Source organism: Mizuhopecten yessoensis, unplaced genomic scaffold, assembly GCF_002113885.1.
Source record: "Mizuhopecten yessoensis strain PY_sf001 unplaced genomic scaffold, ASM211388v2 scaffold11183, whole genome shotgun sequence".
Lineage (NCBI taxonomy): Eukaryota > Metazoa > Mollusca > Bivalvia > Pectinida > Pectinidae > Mizuhopecten > Mizuhopecten yessoensis.
In genome coordinates this window covers 20,985-34,417 of record NW_018408921.1, presented here as the reverse complement: position 1 = coordinate 34,417, position 13,433 = coordinate 20,985, and the positions used below count along the sequence as shown (strand labels likewise).

At 41.4% G+C, this 13,433-nt stretch overlaps 1 protein-coding gene across 1 annotated transcript in view; it reads left to right on the top strand.

Moving 5' to 3' along the window:
* Positions 1 to 8,721, top strand: part of LOC110440505 — a 44,698-nt gene extending 35,977 nt beyond the window's left edge. Inside the window, exon 17 of the mRNA XM_021483623.1 lies at positions 8,230 to 8,721. Within this exon, the coding sequence (XP_021339298.1) occupies positions 8,230 to 8,346 (117 nt within the window). The 3' untranslated portion in view covers positions 8,347 to 8,721. The remainder of the gene's footprint in view (positions 1 to 8,229) is intronic.
* Positions 8,722 to 13,433: the final 4,712 nt, after the last annotated feature.

Here is a 13,433-nt window from a genome sequence, read left to right as displayed (position 1 = left end):
TGGTCAAACTATATACAAAGGTCAAATATGGGTATTCCTCTGACATCCTTGTGTTTCAGGGTTCCAAGGTCAAGGCCAAAGTCACTGTTGCTATATGTAGAAAATCATCAACTGATTCAATTTAAACACTTAGCAACTTCATTCTTTCATGGATTTTGATAAAACTTTATGCAAAGGTCAAGTATGAGTATACTTCGGACATTGTTGTGTTTCAGGGATCCACGGTCAAGGCCAAGATCACACTTGCTCAATATAGAAAATCATCAACTGATTCAATTTAAACATTTTGCAACTCTATTCTTTTACGTATTTTGGTCAAACTTTATATAAAGGTCAAACATAGGTATATCTCTGACATACTTGTGTTTCAGGGTTTCAAGGTCAAGGCCAAGGTCACTGTTGCTATATATAGAAAATCATCAACTGATTCAATTTAAACACTTAGCAACTTCATTCGTTCATGGATTTTTGGTCAAACGTTATGCAAAGGTCAAGTATGAGTATACTTCGGACATTGTTGTGTTTCAGGGTTCCAAGGTCAAGGCCAAGGTCAGCAGTGTGTGCCAGTAATCCAAGGTCAAGGTAAAGGTAACACTTGCTATATATAGAAAATCATCAACTGATTCAATTTAAACATTTAGCAACTTCATTCTTTCATTGATTTCGGTCAATCTTTATGCAAAGGTCAAGTATGAGTATGCTTCGGACATTGTTGTGTTTCAGGGTTCCAAGGTCAAGGCCAAGGTCGCTGTTGCTATATATTGAAAATCATCAACTGATTAATATTAAACATTTTGAACTTCATTCTTTCACGGATTTTGGTCAAACTATATACAAAGGTCAAATATGGGTTTACCTCTGACATCCTTGTGTTTCAGGGTCCCAAGGTCAAGGCCAAGGTCACTGTTGCTTATATAGAAAATCATCAACTGATTCAATTTAAACATTTTGCAAATTCATTCTTTCACAGATTTTGGTAAAACTTTATACAAAGGTCAAATATGGGTATACCTCTGACATCCTTGTGTTTCAGGGTTCCAAGGTCAAGGCCAAGGTCACTGGCTATATATAGAAAATCATTAACTGATTCAATTTAAACACTTAGCAATTCATTCTTTCATGGATTTTGGTCAAACTAATTCCCCCCTGGGGGCAGAGGGGTGAGGCCAAATAGGGGGAAAATTGGTAATTTTTAAAAATCTTCTTCTTCTCCACCAATCGAAGGATTTTGACCAAATTTGTTTTGGGGGCAGAGGGGTGGGGCCCAATAGGGGAAATAGAGGATTTTTTTTCTCCTACTATACAAGTGAAGGGATATAAACCAAATGCAGTCTGAATCATGCTCCGGGACAAAAGAATCAATTTTGTATAAACTGAGGTGTGTGGACCCCCTCCTTTGGGACAGATGAAGGGATTTTAACCAAATCTGGTTTAGAGCATCATTGGCCAACAGGTTGTTAGTTTTGTATAAACAGAGGGTATGGCCCCCCTCGGGGCAGAGGGGCAGGGCCAAAAAGGTAAATCTTTAAAAATCTTCTTCTTCTTAACCAATAGAAGGATTTTGACCAAATTTGTTCTAGAGCATCTTTGGACAATGGAGCCTCAAGTTTGTATAAACGGAGGGTGTGGCCCCTCTCGGGGCAGAGGGACGGGGCCCAATAGGGGAAATAGAGGATTTTTTTTCTAATTCTATATAAGTGAAGGGATTTAAAACCAAATGCAGCCTGACGCATGCTTAGGGACAAAAAAATCAATTTTGTATAAAATGAGGTGTTTGGGACCCCTTCTTTGTGGCAGATGGGTTAGGCCCATTAGGGGAAATAGAGGAAAATATTAAAGATCCTTCTCCTTTTGTACCGATGAAGGGATTTTAACTAAACTTGTTCTAGATCATCTTTGGGCAAAGGGAATTTAATATTTATAAATGGCGGATATGCACCCCCCAGGGGCAGAATAGCGAGGGCCAATAGTGTCCGTCAACTTTTCCTTTAAAACACTACTGATCCTGAACGGCCAAGTATATTTTGACTAAATTTGGTCTGGAGCATCCTTAGGCAAAGGGGACTCAATTTTGTATAAATCGTGGGTGTGGCCCTCCTCGGGGCAGAGAAATTGTACCGTAGGGATTAAAGGTTTTTATCCAAATTTAGTCTGGAGCTTCCTTGGGCCAAGGGGACTCAATTTTGTATAAAGGGTGGGTGTGGCCCCACTGTAGGAATGACAGGATTTTGTCCAAATTTGATATGAAGCATCCTTGGGTGAAGGAAAAGCAATTTTGTATAAATGGTGGGTCTGACCAACTAGAGGCAGAGGCAGGGCCCAATAAGGGATATAGAGGAATACCTTTAATTTCCTTCTTCTTCCGTTGGGATGAAGGTATTTTGACCAAATTTGACCAGGAGCATCATATTTGGAAGGGATTAAGGGATATTATCCTTATATAGTCTGGAGCATCCTTGTGCCAAGGGGACACAATTTTGTATAAATTGTTGGTGTGGCCCTCCTTGGGGCAGAGAGGCAGGGCCCAATAGGGGAAATAGAGATAAAACCTTAAAAATCCTTCTTCTACCGTAGGGATTAAAAGATTTGATTCTAATTTAGTCGGGAGCATCCATGGGCCAAGGCGACTCAATTTTGTATAAAGGGTGGGTGTGGCCTCCCTCGGGGCAGAGGGTTGGGGCCAAATAGGGGAAATAGAGGTAAAACCTTTAAAATCATTTTCCTTCGATAGGGATTAAGGGATTTTATCCTAATTTAGTCTGGAGCATCTTTAGGCCAAGGGGACTCAATTTTGTATAAACGGTGGGTGTGGCCCCCTGGGGGCAGAGGGTTGGGGCCAAATAGGAGAAATAGAGGTAAAACCTTTAAAATCCGTCTTCTACTGTAGGGATTAAGGGAATTTATCCTAATTTAGTCGGAAGCATCCTTGGGCCAAGGGGACTCAATTGTGTATAAACAGTGAGTGTGGCCCCCCTTGGGAACAGAGGGACGGGGCCCAATAGTGGAAACATAGCAAATTCATCAAAATCCTTCTTCTGTTGTAGGAATGACAGGATTTTGTCCAAGTTTGGTATGAAGCATCATTCGGTGAAGGTGAACCAATATTCTATAAACAGTGAGCCTGACCCACTGGGGGCAGAGATGGGGGCCCAATAACGCAATAACGGATATAGAGTAATAGCTTTGATATCCTTATTGTTCCATTAGGATGAAGGTATTTTGACCAAATTTGAACAGTAGCATCCTATTGGGAAGGGAAATCCCCCCTCCCCCCCCTTGGGCCTGAGGGGTTGGGCCCAATAGGGGTAATTTGGCAAATTCTTTAAAATTCTTCTTCTGTAGGAATGAAGGGATTCTATCCAAATTTGGGACAAAGCTTCCCTAGGTGAAGGAGGACCAATTTTGTATAAACTGTGGGTTTTAACCCCCTGAGGCAGAGGGGCAGGGCCAAATAGGGAAAATAGAAAAATAGCTTTAAAATCTTCCTTCGTCCGTAGGAATGACAGGATTATGTCCATATAACCGTGGGTATGACCACCCTGGGGCAGAGGGGCCGGGCCCAATATTGGAAACATAGCAAAATTTCAAATTCCTCCTTTTTCTGTAGGAATGACAGGATTTTGTCCAAAATTGCATATAAATATAAACCTTGACTAACCATGTAATACATGTACAGCAACATCTTTCTATTTCAACTTCAATTTTGCAATCATTTCCAGGTGAGGGATACGGGCCCTCTGGGCCTCTTGTTTTAAGCTCACCTTTCCCTATAAAACGCTACTAGTCCTGAACGGCCAAGTAGATTTTGACTAAACTTGGTCTGGAGCATCCTTAGGCCGAGAGGACTCAATTTTGTATAAACAATGGGTGTGGTCTCCTGGGACCAGAGGGGCGGGTCCCAATAGGGAAATAGAGGTTAACCTTAAAAAATCCTTCTTCTACCATAGGGATTAAGGAATTTTATCCTAATTTAGTCTGGAGCATCTTTGGGCCAAGGGGACTCAATTTTGTATAAATGGTGGGTGTGGCCCCACTGTAGGAATGACAGGATTTTGTCCAAATTTGGTATGAATGGTGGGTCTGACCCCCCTAGAGGCAGAGAGGCGGGGCCAAATAAGGGATATGGAGGAATAGCTTTAATTCCTTCTTCTTCCGTTGGGATGAAGGTATTTTGACCAAATTTGACCAGGAGCATCATATTTGGAAGGGATTAAGGGGTTTTATCCTTATATAGTCTGGAGCATCCATGTGTCAAGGGGACACAATTTTGTATAAATTGTTGTTGTGGCCCTCCTTGGGACAGAAAGGCAGGGCCCAATAGGGGAAATAAAGATAAAACCTTTAAAATCCTTCTTCTACCGTAGGGATTAAAATATTTGATCTGAATTTAGTCAGGAGCATCCTTGGGCCAAGGTGACTCAATTTTGTATAAAGGGTGGGTGTGGCCTCCCTCGGGGCAGAGGGTTGGGGCCAAATAGGGGAAATAGAGGTAAAACCTTTAAAATCATTCTCCTACAGTAGGGATTAAGGGATTTTATCCTAATTTAGTCTGGAGCATCTTTGGACCAAGGTGACTCAATTTTGTATAAACGGTGGGTGTGGCCCCCCTTGGGGCAGAGGGTTGGGGCCAAATAGGGGAAACAGAGGTAAAACCTTTAAAATCCGTCTTCTACTGTAGGGATTAGGGGAATTTATCCTAATTTAGTCGGAAGCATCCTTGGGCCAAAGGGACTCAATTTTGTATAAGCAGTAAGTGTGGCCCCCCAGGGAACAGAGGGGCGGGGCCCAATAGTGGAAACGAATGACAGGATTTTGTCCAAGTTTGGTATGAAGCATCGTTCGGTGAAGGGGAACCAATATTCTATAAATGGTGAGCCTGACCCACTGGGGGCAGAGATGGGGGCCCAATAATGGATATAGAGGAATAGCTTTAATATCCTTATTGTTCCATTAGGATGAAGGTATTTTGACCAAATTTGAACAGTAGCATCCTTTTGGGAAGGGAAATCAATTTTGTATAAATGGTGGGTCTGGAGCATCTTTGGGCCAAGGGCACTACATTTTGTATAAATGGTGGGTGTGGCCCTCCTGGAGGCAGAGGGGCAGGGCCCAATAGGAGAAATAGAGGTAAAACCTTTAAAATCGTTCTTCTTCTGTAGGGCTAAAGGGATTTTTAGCCCAACATCATCTGATGATGGGCTATTCAAATCACCCTGCGTTCGTGGTCCGTCAGGCAGCCATCTTGAATTTTCATAGTGAAGGTTTGTTATCACTATTTCGCTGGAAGTGCCTGAGGGATCTTTCGCAAATTGTATATGTATGTTCCCCTTGGTCCCTAGTTCCTTAGGGCAACTTTTGAGATTGATTGGATAAACAACATGGCTGACAGGTAGCCATCTTGGATTTTTATCGCTATTTCTCAGGAAGTAGTGCAGAGATCTTTCTCACATCTTATATGAAGGTTCCCCTAGGTCCTAACTCGTGTATATTAACTTTTGAGACTGATCAGATAAACAAAATGGCAGACAGGCAGCCATGTTGGATTTCGACAGTGAAGTTTTGTTATGGCTATTACTCAGGAAATACTGGAGAGATCTTTCTTAAATTTTTTATGTAGGTTCCCCTTGTTATGAATTTATGCATATTTCCTTATGAAACTGATCGGATATACAAATCTTTGATTTTGACAGTTAGTTTGTTAGTGCTATTTTCCAGGTAGTACTGGAGGATTCTTTCTCAAATTCTATATGTAGGTTCCCCACTATCCTTTATTGTTAGCTCACTTGGTTTGAAGGACCATAGTGAGCTTATGCCTTGGCGCAGCGTCCGTCATTGTCCGTAGTCAACTTTTTCTTTAAAACCTATCTCCTCCTAAACGCCAAAGAGGATTTCAACAAAATTTAGTCTGAAGCATCATTAGGGGAAGACAATCATTTCTTAAATAAATGAGGTTGGTACGACCCCTGAGGCCAGGGTGGCGGGGGCCCTGAAGGGGAACTTAGCGAAATTTGCATTAAAATGCATCTCCTGCTTAAGGCCAGAGAGGATTTCAACCAAATTTAGTCTGAAGCATCAGAAAGGAATGGCAATAATTTCTTTAATAAAAGAGGTTGGTTCGACCCCTGAGGCCAGGGGGGCGGGGCCCTCAAGGGGAACTTAGCGAAATTTGCTTTAAAATGCATCTCCTCCTAAACACCAGAGAGGATTTCAACCAAATTCACTCTTAAGCATCAGTAAGGGAGTGCAATCATTTCTTAAATAAATGAGGTCGGTTCGACCCCTGTGGCCAGGGGGGTGGGGCCCTGAAGGGGAACTTAGCAAAATTTGCTTTAAAACACATCTCCTCTTAAACCGACGATTTTTACCAAATTTGCTCTGAATCTAAACTAAACTAAAAGAACTAAACAATGTAATGATCGATTCTATTTCTTTCACATTAAGTACTGTACTAGTAAATATGTGAATTGTCAAACTCACTTTGAAGGCTGTCTTCCATACACATCAGTATTAAGTTTAGATCAAAAATTACCTAAAGGTGCATTTACTGTTAATATGACTGGATCAGACAGATAAGAGAAAAGAAGAGAAAAGATCGAACTGACAAAGAACTGGTACAATGGTGGGCGCCAAGATCCCTCTTGGATCTCTTGTATTCTTTTAGTCTGGAGCATCCTTGGGCCAAGGGGACTCAATTTTGTATAAATGGTGGGTGTGGCCCTCCTGGGGGCAGAGGGGCGGGTCCAAAAGGGGAAATAGAGGTAAAAGCTTTAAAATCCTTCTTCTACCGTAGGGATTTTAGGATTTTATTCTAATTTAGACTGAAGCATCCTTGGGCCAAGGGGACTCCTTTATAACTCTATTAGTCCTGAATGGCCAAGTAGATTTTGACTACCAGGAAATTTGGTCGGTGGAGCATCCTTAGGCGAAGGGGACTAAACTTTGTAAAAATGGTGGGTGTGGCCTCTCTGGGGGCTGAGGGTCGGGGCCCAATAGGGGAAATATAGCAAATTCTTTAAAATCCTTCTTCTGTAGGAATGAAAGGATTTGTTCCATATTTGGTCTGAAGCATCCTTGGGAGAAGGGGAAGTGATTTTGTATAAACCGTGGGTCTGGCCCCCGAGGGGCCTGAGGGGTGGGGCCCAATAGGGGAAACATAGCAAATTTTTCTTAAAAATCCTTCTTATTCTGTAGGAATGAAAGGATTTGGTCCATATTTGGTCTGAAGTATTCTTGGGTGAATGGGAACTAAGTTTGTTTAAATGGTGGATGAGGCCCCACCAGGGGCCTGAGAGGCAGGGCCCAATAGGAGAAATAGAGGTAAAACCTTCAAAATCCTTCTTCTATCGTAGGGATAAAGTGATTTTATCCTTATTTAATCTGTAGCATCCTTAGACCATGGGGACCTAATTTTGTATAATTGGTTGGTATGGCCTCCCTAGGGGCATAGGGGTGGGGCTCTGTTTGAAGTTTGTTCTCGCTATATCTCAACTACTGGATGGATCTTTCTGAAATTTCATATGTACTTACAGCACCTACCATATGGAGTGCTATATCTTTACTTCATACCAAATATTTTAAACATATTCAGGTGAGCAATACAGGCCCTCTGGGCCTCTTGTTCTAATTTAGTCTGGAGCATGATTGACTCAATAAGTATAAATGGTGGGTGTGGGCACCCTGGGGCAGAGGGGCTGGGCCCAATAGGAGAAATAGTGGTTAAACCTTTAAAACCCTTCTACTCACGTAGAGATAAAGGGATTTTATTCTAATTTAGTCGGGAGTAACCTTGGGCCAAGGACACTCAATTTTGTATAAACAGTGAGTGTGGCCCCTCTGGGGGTAGAGGAGCTGTGCCCAATAGGGGTAACATAGCATTTTCTTCAAAATCCTTCTTTTTCTGTAAGAATGACAAGATTTTGTCCAAATTTAATATGAAGCACCCTTGGGTGAAGGGGAACTAATTTTGTATGAATGGTGGGTATGACCCCCCTGGGGGCAGAGAGGCAGGGCCCAACAAGGGATATAGAGGAATAGCTTTAATATCCTTCTTCCGTTGGAATGAATGCCCATGGGGCAGAGGGGCGGGGCCCTATAGGGGAAACATAGCAAATTCTATGAAACCCTCCGTTTACTTTAGGAATGACAGGATTTTGTCCAATCCAAATCAGGAAAAGTGCTAGTATGTTTATGAAATTTATGAATAACATTTTCAATGATTTACGTCCACAGATAAAAAAGAGATTAATCATAAGCCAGCGAGCATTTAAAGTGCGACTTGTTAACAAAGACGGTGTCCAGGAACTGCCAATGTTAAAACCATGCACAACCTGCGGAAATTTAGCATAGACCAAACCTCAATATGGGACAAAGTTCATTCATCACTTTTTGTGAGAAACCATGCTTGCTCGATCTTACCTGTATATCAGTGACTGAGGTCAGGTAGACATACTTCAATGAACCGAGCTCCGAGCCATCAATCTCTAATATCAGCAGTGTGTGAAAACGGAGCATGATCAATGGTTGGCGATCATCATAGAAGAAAGTGTGAAGTGGAGCATTGTAAGAACAAGTGTTTCGTGTGGAGGACACATCAGTGTGATGCTATGTCAAAGTGCTCTAACATAAGATAGAAGATTTTATCAATAAATGGATACCATTCTGTACATTAAAGTGCTGTCATCTTTATCACATAAATTTGTTTGTAATAAAAATCAAAATTAATCTGTTACCTTTATTGTCTTTTGTTGTTTAAAAGCAATTTTTTTCCTCTTCTTGCATTTGAATAAGGAAGATTGAATACACAATTAATGTTTTCTTTTATTATTAGCTCACCTGCCATGGCGCGGCGTACGTCGTCCGGCTACTAGTCATAAACGACTGAGCAGATTTTGACCAAATTTGGTCAGAATCATCCTTAGGGAAAGGGGAACAAATTTTATATAAATGGTGGGTCTGGCCCTCCTGGGGGCTAATGGGGCGGGGCACAATAGGGGAAATATAGCAAATTCTTTAAAATCCTTCTTCTTTTGCAGGAATGAAAGGATTTGTTCCATATTTGGTCTGAAGCATCCTTGGGAGAAGGGGAACCAATTTTGTATAAACCGGGGGTCTGGCACCTGAGGGGCCTGAGGGGCGGGGCCCAATAGGGAACACATAGTAAATTCTTTAAAATACTTCTTCTTTTGTAGGAATGAAAGGATTTGTTCCATATTTGGTCTGAAGTATCCTTGGGGGAAGGGGAAGTGATTTTTTATAAACCGTGGGTCTGGCCCCTGAGGGACGGGGCCCAATAGGGAACACATAGTAAATTCTTTAAAATCCTTCTTCTTCTGTAGGAATAAAAGGATTCGTTTCATATTTGGTCTGCAGCATCCTTCGGTGAAGGGGAACTAATTTTGTATAAACAAGGGGTCTGGCCCCTTAGGGGCCTGAGGGAAGGGGCCCAATAGGGAACACATAGTAAATTCTTTAAAATCCTTCTTCTTCTGTAGGAATGAAAGGATTTGTTCCATATTTGGTCTGAAGTATCCTTGGGGGAAGGGGAAGTGATTTTTTATAAACCGTGGGTCTGGCCCCTGAGGGACGGGGCCCAATAGGGAACACATAGTATATTCTTTAAAATCCTTCTTCTGTAGGAATGAAAGGATTTGTTCCATATTTGGTATTCAGTATCCTTCGGTGAAGGGAAACCAATTTTGTATAAATGGTGGGTCTGGCCCCATAGGGGCCTGAGCGACGGGGCCCAAAAGGGGAAACATTGCAAATTCTTTAAAATCCATCTTTTTCTGTAGGAATGAAAGGATTTGTTCCATATTTGGTCTGAAGCATCCTTGGGTAAAGGGGAACCAATTTTGTATTAACTGTGTGTCTTGCCCCTGAGGGTAGGGGCCCAATAGAGGAAACATAGCAAATTCTTTAAAATCCTTCTTCTTCTGTAGGAACGAATAGATTTGTTCCATATTTAGTCTGATGCATCCTTGGGTAAAGGGGAACCAATTTTGAATAAACTGTGGGTCTGGCCCCCGAGGGGCCTGAGTGGTGGGGCCAAATATGGGTAACATAGTTAATTCTTTAAAATCCTTCTTATTCTGTAGGAATGAAAGGACTTGTTACATATTTGGTCTGAAGCATCCTTGGGTGAAGGGGAACCAATTTTATATAAACCGTGGGTTCGGCCCCCCAGGGACCTGAGGGGCAGTGCCAAAAGGGGGCAATTGTGCTATATTGATTTAAGCTACTTCTCTTCTTCTCTGGAACTTAGGGATAGATATCAACCATATTTGACTGGGAGCATCCCTCGGTAGTGGAGATTCAAAATTGTACAAATAGTGGGGCTATAACCATACATATATGCAATTGCTGAGTATAAAGAGATGAATGCACATATGCTTCCAGGATGGCCTTTGGGTCTGCCCCACCCTTGCAGACTTAAACCCTGGGTCATAACTTTAAAACGGTTGAGCTCCCCACCCCAAGACTATAAATACAAATGCTGGACAAAAAGAGACGAATGCAGTCATGATATTAGAATTGATCCTGGGGTCTGGCCACAACCCTAGGGATCTAGTTTCTGAGTCACAGCTTGGAAACAGCTGAGATCCCCACCCCATAATCATACATTAAATTGCTGGGCATGAAAAATCTAATACAGACATACTACAAGAATTGGCATTGGGGTCTGGCATATTCCCTTGGATCTCATTTGCAGAATATTTTGCCATGATTGCTTAGATATCCAGGTGAGCGATTCAGGCCCTCTGGGCCTCTTGTTATTACAATGACATGGAATAATGTAGGACAGTAGTAATATTGTTTTCTTGAAGGTTGAACTTTTTCTCGATACTCCAGGGGTTATGCTCACTTTCGCTCTAGTGCACCCCATGATTATGTCATAGCAAAATGGAAGGCTCGGTACTAGTGAGCACCACCTTGTGGATGAGACAAGAAGACTAGTTTGATCTTTTTCTCAAAAGAATCTCTCAAATCACATAACGGTAAAATTGACTGGTGTCGCTCCTTTGTAATATGACAAAAGACAGGTATCAACCTCACAAATAACTAGCTGCTTGCCTTCAATTTTGGTATGACACAGACATATCCCAGGGGTGCAGAGAGTGAAAGTGAGCATAACCCCTAGAGTATCGAGGATGGGCTGAACTATAATATAGAATATCATATGAGGTTGATTCAATTGACATAAGGGTATATATATGTTAACCATATTATTTTCCAAGTTATACACATATTAGTTGTAATGTGCATAAGATGTACATGTTTAAGAAGAATTGTGCAGTATTATAGACATACACTACCTATAAATAAACCCAAGCTCCATCAAAACAAGTTTATTGCATGTATTCAAAATATATCACACATTTCTCTCATCTTGGTTGTGTGTGATAATCATACTTGTATTTTGCAGAGAAAACCTATTTAAATAGACAAAAGAACATTTTATATTTATTTTTCAATATTTTTTTATATTTTTTAGCTCACCTGGCACAAAGTGCCAATTGATATGGCGTGTTGTCCATTGTCCATCAATTTTTTCTTTGAATGACTTCTTCTTAAGAACTGGAGGACCTAGGGCCATGTATTTGTCCAGTAGGTACCTGGCATTAAGTGCTATAAAATTTCCTCAAATAAATGACATTGACCTACTTTCAAGGTCACAGGGGTTAAATATGTAAAAACCTTTAAACAACTTCTTCTGAATAACCAGGAGGCCCAGAGTAAAAATACTTGGCCACTAGGTACCTGGCATAAAGTGCTACAAACTTTCCTCAAATAAATGACCTTGACCAACTTTAATAATCACAAGGGTCAAATGTGTTTAAAACCTTTAAATATCTTCTTCTAAATAACAAAGAGACCCAGAGTAATGATATTTGGCCAGTAGGTACCTGGCATGAAGTGCTTTAAACTTTCCTCAAATAAATTACCTTGGCCTACTCTCACGGTCACAGGGCTAGGGGTCAAATATGTAAATATCTTTGAACAACTTCTTCCGCAATATCAGGAGGATATTTGACCAGTAGCATGCTGGGATAGAGTAGTATAAAGTTTCATTTAGTCTGGAACATTCTTAAGCCAAGGAGACTCAATATATGAAAAGATTTACAAAAGTACTTTTATTGAGAATATTTTCCCATGATTGCTCAAATATCCAGGTAAGCAATTCAGGCCCTCTGAGCTTCTTGTTTGTATTTGACTTTTTTAAACCAAATCTGTTTTAGTTTACATCAGTTTGATGTCCTGAATATGAAAATCACAAAAATTAAGTCTGGGGTAGAAAAAATAAGGGTGGGGCAGGGGAGCTTCACTTTTACCATAATGATGAAATGAAGGGTTTCAGCAATTTTTTTTCCTACTTGACTTTTTTAAACCAAATTTGTTTAATTTACATCAATTTGATGTCCTGAATATGAAAATAACAAAAATTAAGTCCGGGGTAGAATAAAATGAGGGTGGGGCAGGGGTGCTTCCGAAGGACCATGGTGAGCTTATGCCATACCGCGTTGTCGGTCCGTCAACTTTTCCTTTAAAACGCTACTAGTCCTGAATGGCAAAATAGATTTTGACAAAATTTGGTCTGGAGCATCCTTAGGCCAAGGGGACTCAATTTTGTATAAATGATGGGTGTGTCCCCCCTGGGGGCAGATGGGTGGGGGAAAATAGTGAAAATAGAGGTAAAACCTTTAAAATCCTTCTTCTACCTTAGGAATTAAAGGATTTTATCCTTAATAAGTCTGGAGAATTCTTGGGCCAAGGGGACACAATTTTGTATTAATGGTGGGTGTGGCCCCCCTGGGGGCAGACGGGCTGGGCCAAATAATGGATATAGAGGTAAAACCTGTAAAGTCCTTCTTCTACCGTAGGAATAAAAGGATTTTATTCTAATTTATTCTCAAGCATCCTTGGGCCAAGGGGACTCAATTTTGTATAAACAGTGGGTGTAGCCCCCTGGGGGTAGAGGGACGAGGCCAAATAATGGAAATAGAGGTAAAACCTTTAAAGTCCTTCTTCTGGCCCACCTGGTGGGGGGCAGAGGGGCGGGGCATGATAAGGGCAAATAGAGCAAATTCTTCAAAATCCTTCTTCTTCTGTAGGAATGACAGGATTTTATCCTTATTTAGTCTGGAGTACCCTTGGGCCAAGGGGACTCAATTTTGTATAGCTGGTGGGTGTGGTCCTCCTCGGGGCAGAGGGGTGGGGCCCAATAGGGCAAATAGATGTAAAACCTTTAAAATCCTTCTTCTACCGTAGAGATTTTATCCTAATTTAGTCTGGAGCATCCTTGGGCAAAGGGGACTCAATTTTGTATGAAGGGTGGGTGTGACCCCCCTGGGGGTAGTGGGGAAATAGAGGAAAAACATTTAAAATCCTGCTTCTACTGTAGGGATTAAGGGGTTTTATCCCAATTTGGTTTGGAG